Below are 7,672 nucleotides of genomic sequence, written 5' to 3' on the forward strand. Positions count from 1 at the left end.
TTTGACAGACAACCATTACTGTTTAACCATGTTTAGTGGTGGTCTTCTTGTTACAGGTTGAGTCACAAACCGCACCTCTCCATAACAAAGGCTCAGCCTTTGTTATGCAGTCTATTCTTAGTCTCAAACCTCACCTTACCATATTAATAATAAGTATGCGGCCCTTGCCCCACCACCTTCTCCAACCATTATATAAACGCCGTGGTAACTCCTGCAATCTCTCATTTACTTGATACAGCTGTCGTGGCTGTGACGGTACCACCTGAAGAGGGAAGATTGTGTTGCCTCCGAAACGTCGTGATTTTTATTTTATTTTACTTTTTAATGTTTTTACCTACGTGACTTTACCGAAAAAACCTAAGAATATAAAATGTTACCGTTTCCATACCTGTCAACCCCTTATCAGTGCCCCACCTTATTACAGTGCCCCACCTTATTACAGACCAATTCAGACCTTATTGGTCACCCAGTGACCCTTATACATCTCAACTTTCATCTTACTAATTCCCATGTTTAGTCTATGGGCAGTGTTGAGTCTGTGGTGTAGTGTTGAGTCTATGGTGCAGTGTTGAGTCTATGGGCAGCGTTGAGTCTATGGTGTAGTGTTGAGTCTATGGTGCAGTGTTGAGTCTATGGAGCAGTGTTGAGTCTATGGTGCAATGTTGAGTCTATGGAGCAATGTTGAGTCTATGGTGAAGTGTTGAGTCTATGGTGCAGTGTTGAGTCTATGGTGCAGTGTTGAGTCTATGGTGCAGTGCTGAGTCTATGGTGCAGTGTTGAGTCTATGGTGCAGTGTTGAGTCTACGGGCAGAAGGTTGCAAGAGTAAGGCATGCACCAGTCGAAGTCCGGGGAGCACCACGGCTCTTTATTTGCCTCGCGAGCGCTCACGCGAAACACGCCCCCCTCACTCCGATTCCCGCCGAGAAGCGCCCCGATCGCCCCGCCCCTTCCGGTGACGTCACACGCCCCCCCCTTTTCGAGGCGTCTCCTACCTCTGTCGCCCCGCCTTCTCTTTCCTTTCCCTCGTGACGTCATCCTCTCATGGGAACCTCCCCCCTCACGTAAGTATCCGTGCGGTACCTCACGTAAGTATTACTATACAAGGAAGGAAGGAAAAATACAACGGGACAATTTGCTCCGTTCCCTATTCCTATTTCCCCTATCGATATCTGCCCTTGCGTACCTTAGTCAAGTGATGCGTTGTATTGTTACAGGGGCAGAGAGAGAAAGATGGGGGCGCGAACACAAAAAACCCCTCCGTAGTTCTACCGCGATTCTCACTTGAATTCAACTATCGACAGATTCCCACCGCCGACAAAACGTCCCTGGACGAGCTGCCCCTCGAGGCGGAAGGCGGGCAACAGGGGCTGAGCGAAAGTGCAGCGGAACGCGTGGAGGGGTGCCATCGTGTCGGCGCAGTGGAACGCGACGAGCCCGGCGTCCCAGTCCAGGTACACGCCGATCCTCCGCAGCGACCTCCCCGGCAGTGGCCTCCCCGGCGCCAGCGCCAGCGTCGCCGCGACGCCGTCGTGCCACGCCACGATCCTCTCGCCGTGCTTCTCCAGGCACCACGAGATGCCGTTCATCCCGAGGCGGCACGCGGGCCCGCTGCCCTTCCTCGCGATGGACGCATACGAGACGCCGACGCGGCACGCGCGGCCCGCGGACGCCACGTCCACCTCCCAGTAGTGGCGGCCCGACGAGTAGGCGTCGGAGCAGAGCACCTGCTCCCACTCGTCGAAGCGAGCGGAGTTGTCGCGGCTCAGCAGGCGCCTCAGCATGACGTTGGTCTCCTTGGCCGCCAGCGTCGCCGTTTTGAGGTCTCCGGAGATGCGGAGTTCGCTGTGAGCCGAGTTTTGATCCAGGCTGGGCGATTTTCCATCTGCGAATTAATCAACGTTAATTTGTTGTCATGGTTTTAAAAAATATATAATTTGAGTGACTTGCTTACCACTTTCTCTATGTGCCTGTGTGTACTGTGTTTGCTGTGGGGAGCAGTGGCATAGCGGTAAGCGCACTGCACTACGAACCCGACTACCCGAGTTCGATTCCTGCTCATGGCCAACACCAGTGACGATTTATTTGAACCGGTCTTGGGCCTCCCCTAGGTCGACTCAGCCCCAGATGAGAACCTGGTCAGGCGTGTTGTTGGCCACCCATCACCTGATGTGTCATAGGTGCTCGCGAACAGCACTTGCACCAACAGCCTGTTAAGGCTATAGGGGTAATCTTTGTCTTTGTTTGTGTTTGCTGTTGTTGTAATTCGCTGACCCCCCCCCCTGCCCCCATACTGGACATCTGCGTAAAAGAGCTTTACAGCTCATCGGATTCCTCCTGCGGTTTAAATAAAGATGAAGATTCTGATTAATTAGGAAGGCGCTGGGAGCTATGCACTTTTTAAATATAAATGCGTGTTTAGTTTGTTGTCATTCCCCCGCACCTCCAAATTAGCACGGTTGGCTACGTACAGTATGAAAGAAATTCAAGATACATACGTACATTAATGACCCTGATAAGTGATCATACTTACATATGCCATACGTGTGTGTAGATATTTATCTTTTTGAACAGCAATGCATCGTTGTTGTCTTTGTCACATGTAGCATGTAGGGGGAAACTGGAACATACACACAATAAACTAAACTATTTATTTTTTAGTCTATGTAGCTCTTTTTCAGAAGCCACCTGGCTACTACAAATATTAGCTCAACGAAGTGGCTTATCGAGATTTATAGCAGCAGCCAAATAATTTAAACGCATGACGTTCATTTTCAATTTGAAGGGAAAACCGGAGGACCCGGAGAGAAATCCATGCTACTACGGGGAGAGAAAGAGAGACGCAAACTCCAAATATATATATCAGTCGTCGGGATCGAACCCACGTCCTCCTGCATACCAGGCGAGGTAGTTAACATCTCCTAGCCACAAGAGGTCAGACATGGTTGACAGGCCCCTTATGCTACTTTCAAGGGCGTGAGACGATACTTGCAGCAACAACCTGCAATGGTTTGCTCGCACGACTTCTGGCAGAAGGGTCTCACACAAGAGGGAGATCTGGACGACTCCTCCAGATGGTGATTGGCCTACTCCTCCATGCTGGCGGGAACGGTCCAAGGATCTCCAGACTATGAGTTCATTTCTGCCATGAGCAGGTAAAGTCAATGGGGTTTCGAGACCCAAATCAGGGCCAGGATTAAGTCCGGGCCCTTTAATCTTGAACATAATAAGTGGCACCCGGTCAAATCTGCTGTGGAGGTACCCTGGGACGGTTTTTTTTTCCAGCCGTAATGATGTAGGCGTTTTAGCCGATGATTTAAGGTCTCCTACGGAGGTGACAACACTCGTATGAGCACGTATACTTTGAACAAACCTAATTGCGCTGTACAGGTATTCCCTCGTTTATATTCACGAACTTGGCTATCCGCAATCTTGGCTATCTGCTAATCGCATCTAGATCTATCTATATGACTGCTGGATCGAGAGAGAGGGAGAGAGAGAAAGAAAGTGATGAGAGATAAAGTGTAGTATCATCCTAATTTAAGGTAACTTCATTTATAAACTATGAATACTTGAATATGTATTTCTATTTAGGTTATCTTAATAATAACCATGTTTTGTGTTATTATGATAACTTTCAGATATTTAATAGTTATTTACTTATTTATTTAAGATAATTCCTTTTAAAAAGATATGTTTTCGAGAGGCCAATATTATTCTCAGCAAAATATGCTATTCATGACCATCTCCGGAACGTATCACCTCTCACAGCGAATATCAAGGTAACACTGTAGATACCAACACCAATTCTCGCCATTCGCCACTAAGTGACGGTGAAGTCACCATGGCGTTTGTGCCAGGCTATGTGCACGTTAAGACCACGTGATGTGTCGAACGCCCGCCGGCAGAAGGTCATGGGGCAGACCCAGGTGCCATGGGTCGAATTAATAAGATGACTTACATTTCTTAATTAGTTGAGTCCTGTTGAAGCAATCCGGCGTGACGTCTGACGGTCCATTCGTGCTGACCCTGGGCCCTGCTGCCGGCTGCACCACGTGGGGACCCTTCGGCCCTCTGGGCGGCAGCAGATCGGTCCGCTTGAGCGGAACTCTCGGCGGGACGCTCGGCCGGTCTCCGTCATCGCCTGCGACGATGTTTGGAAGTGGCGGTATTGGCGTTGGCGGCGGCGGCGTTGGTGGCGACGGGGAAGGTAGTGGCGGGGAAGGTGCGGGCTTTGCGGAGCCCGTATAGACATCCAGCAGCTCGCCGAGCCTTTTCTCCAGAGGAGCGGCCATGGAAAACTGGGCCCTCGGCGCAGGAGAGGGCTCCGGCGGAGCTTTCGCCAGGGCGCCGAACCTTGCGTGGAAAAACGTGGCGCGGTGGTGGGTCACTAGCAGTGCAAGAATATCCTAGTAGCAAAAGTAGCATGTGCTCCTTATCAGTGTCTTATTATATTAGTAGCAAAAGTATCAAATGCTATGACCCCAGCACTTTCAAGGGCCCCGCGCTAAATGCTTTCAAGCTATCAATTCCGTACTCTTTTGTTCATTCGGTAAAGTCACGTAGGTATAAAAATTAAATAGAAAATAATATATCACGACGTTTCGATCGAAACACAAGCGGTCGTCCTCAGGCGGGAAACTTATCCAGCAGTGGAACTATTCTTCCTGGTTCAGCAGTTCCACTGCTGGATTATTTTGTCCGCCTGAGGACGACCACTTGTGTTGCGATCGAAACGTCGTGATATATTATTTTTAACTTTATTTTATTTTTCTACCTACGTGACTATACCGAAAGAACCAAAGAGTATGGATTCTTGCAGTCACTAAAGCTTCAAATCAAGATACTATCAATTCCGGTTCAGTGATTCTGCACTTGCTCTATTACTATAGTACTATACCACCTTCAACTTGTATGAATGCCAGGGTGTTTAAGGTTAGCGATTTGTCGTATTATCTGGCTGTATAGCAAATGGAAAAATACAATTGCTTTACTATGCAAGTAAAAAATTGTGTTTTAATATTTATGTGTATTTATAACATATGCTACAGGCCCTGCACTAGCTTTATCCGGCACTGGTCACTAGAACTGGAGTTTGGAAACTCCCCCGGTTTAAACTAAACGATTTTGTGAAATGAGAACGATCAATTCCCTCTGCCAATATCCCAGGGCCTACGGATCAGCAGCTGGTGGTGTATGAATTGGACGGGTTAATACAACATCTGCATGCCCATGACCTGCTATGTTTTACCTTACCTCTCTGAGTCTTGGGCGAACCTCTGGAATGGAAACAGTGTGAATGCACACACACACACAGGCACACGAACACGCACGTACACACAAAGCAATTAGCAAGGAGTGCGGGTTGTTTGCAACACGGTGGAGTTTCCACCACACGATTAGCATGTACGGCAAGACGACGTACATCGGTTAACGGCCTGGCTGACACGAGACAGCTGATCGTTAAGTGTTGACAAATTCCGAACGTATTATCCAGTTGTTGACTCATGCAGCCACACATTCACAGACTGTTGGGCCAAGGCTATTCACGAGTAGCAGCACCTATGAAGGCCGACACGGCACACGAGGGGTGGGTGGCCAACTCCCCAGTGGCGATGTTTTACACACCACACCAGGTACTCATTTGAGGCTGAGTCGACCTAGGGGAGGCCCATGACCAGTTCAGATGATCGCTGTCACTAGTGTCGGTGGTGGTCTTGAGCGGAAATGGAACACGGATAGCTGGGTTCGCAGCGCAGAGCGCAGTGCTATCCGCTACACTACCGCTCCCCAGACACACACACACAGACATACACACAGACACAAACACACACAGACACACACAACAACCGCCATTCGCCACTAAGGGGCGGTGACGTCACCACAGCGCTTGTGCCAGGCTATGTGCACGTTGAGGGCACGTGAAGTGTTGAACACCCGCTGGCAGGAGGTCACAGGGCAGACCCAGGTGCCAGGGGTCGACTGACTGAGATGACTGGCCGATGCACCACCTGTGCTCCCTAATGTGCCAAATTGCTGTGCTTTAGCCACCCAGTGCTCCGCTTGTTGTTGTGAGCGTCGCTTCTCTGCCCTCCGTTGTTGCTGGAGGGCGACTGCCTCCAACTGCCCAGTAGCATCCTTCACGACCCAGTCAACGCAGCCTTGGCTGCTGGAGGAGCTCACGAATGGGACTTTTTCCAGATCTTTCAAGGATTTGTGAGCTCCTCACACAATCCAGCCTGATATCATAGGCCTTGACCAGGTCAATAAAGCAGAGATGTAGGTCTTGTGGGAATTCCCTCCACCTCTGCTGTAGCGGATGGACAGAAAATATGGCATCTGTGCAGGACCGCCCTTTTCTGAAACCCTGAAACCACATTGGGGCTCCGCAAGCCTCTCCTCTGCGTGCGTGGATGCACCGATGCCGGAAGAGCGTGTTGGTAATTACAAGCCCATGGGTTGCACAAAAATCTAGCAGCCTCCTACCGTTGTTATTGAGCTGATCTGGCCCATGCCTTCCAATCACTCCAGACCAGGTGCCAGCATCACGATCAAACACACACACAGACACACGCACGCACGTGCGCGGCCACTTGTTACCTGGAGAAAATCCACTGGATCCTCGGTGACCTCCAGGTCCTGGATTTTCCCGAGCGCCTCGCGGAGCTCGAGCTGAGCTGCCCGTCGCCTCTCGATCTCGCGGCGAACCCCCATCAGCTTCGAGGCGAGCTCGTCGTCCACAGCCGCCAACGCCGACTCCCGGTCCCCGGCGATGAGATCGAGGAGCTCCGCATATCGGCCACTCAGTCTCGACTTGGTGCCCGCCGCTCCATCCTGGGGCCGGCAAAGGGCAATTGCGAAGAGTTGCGTTTTTTGTTGTTGTTTGTTTTTGAATGGTAACAAAACGATTGCGACGTTATAGTCCCAAGTTGCTCGTCACTTTTGTAGTGTGTAGCGTATTGTGCAGTGTGTAGCGAAGTGTATAGTGCAGTGTGTAGCGTAGTGTATAGTGTAGTATGTAGTGTAGTGTGTAGCGTAGTGTATTGTGTAGCATAGTGTAGTGTAGTGTATAGCGTAGTGTGTAGCGTAGTGTAATAGTAGTGTATAGTGTAGTGTGCAGCCTAGTGTATAGTGTAGTGTATAATGTCGTGTACAGTATAGTGTAGTGTCTAGTAGTATAGGATAGTGGAGTGTATAGTAGTGTAGTAGTGTTGAGTAGTGTAGTGTATAGTGTAGTGTAAATAGCATCCGAAAGCGCCACGCGATGCCGGTGACCGCCTTCGTTCGAGGGCTTGGCCAAAAAGCCGCACTCACTGACGAGATCGGCCAAAGCGAGGAGCTCACCTCCATCAGGCGGGTCGTCTGCTCGAGATCGGCGATGCCGGCGGTTATCGCCACGTCCTTCCCGCCCAGTGTCTCCTTGAGCGCGATCAGTTGGCTCTGCGGAAACGCAGTCACGTTCACCGTCGGCATTGCTGCTTGTCGCGAGCTTGGGCATCGCGCATTTGCCCGCGGCTGCTCGTGCCGCTGTGTGTCTGCACGAAGCTAGTCTCTGTGGGTGGCTGTGGGTGTCTCTATGGATCTGGGTGTCTGTGGGCCTCTGTGTATGTCTGTACGTATGTACGTTGAACGTCATTCGCACCATGGGTAGCCAGCCGTGCTAATCTGTGCATC

General features: G+C 50.5%; 1 protein-coding gene across 1 annotated transcript; it reads right to left on the minus strand.

The window, feature by feature from the left end:
- Positions 1-847: 847 nt before the first annotated feature.
- On the minus strand, positions 848-7,576 carry LOC144740493 (uncharacterized). The gene is made up of 5 exons (XM_078623346.1): positions 7,343-7,576; positions 6,599-6,832; positions 5,255-5,277; positions 3,960-4,354; positions 848-1,883 (listed from the first exon to the last, which is right to left on the minus strand). The coding sequence occupies exons 1-5, from the start codon at positions 7,469-7,471 to the stop codon at positions 1,279-1,281; spliced, it is 1,386 nt and encodes a 461-aa protein (XP_078479472.1). The 5' UTR covers positions 7,472-7,576; the 3' UTR covers positions 848-1,278.
- Positions 7,577-7,672: the final 96 nt, after the last annotated feature.

Source organism: Lampetra planeri, unplaced genomic scaffold (assembly GCF_965212315.1).
Source record: "Lampetra planeri unplaced genomic scaffold, kcLamPlan1.2.h2 scaffold_2216, whole genome shotgun sequence".
Taxonomy (NCBI): Eukaryota; Metazoa; Chordata; class Hyperoartia; order Petromyzontiformes; family Petromyzontidae; genus Lampetra; species Lampetra planeri.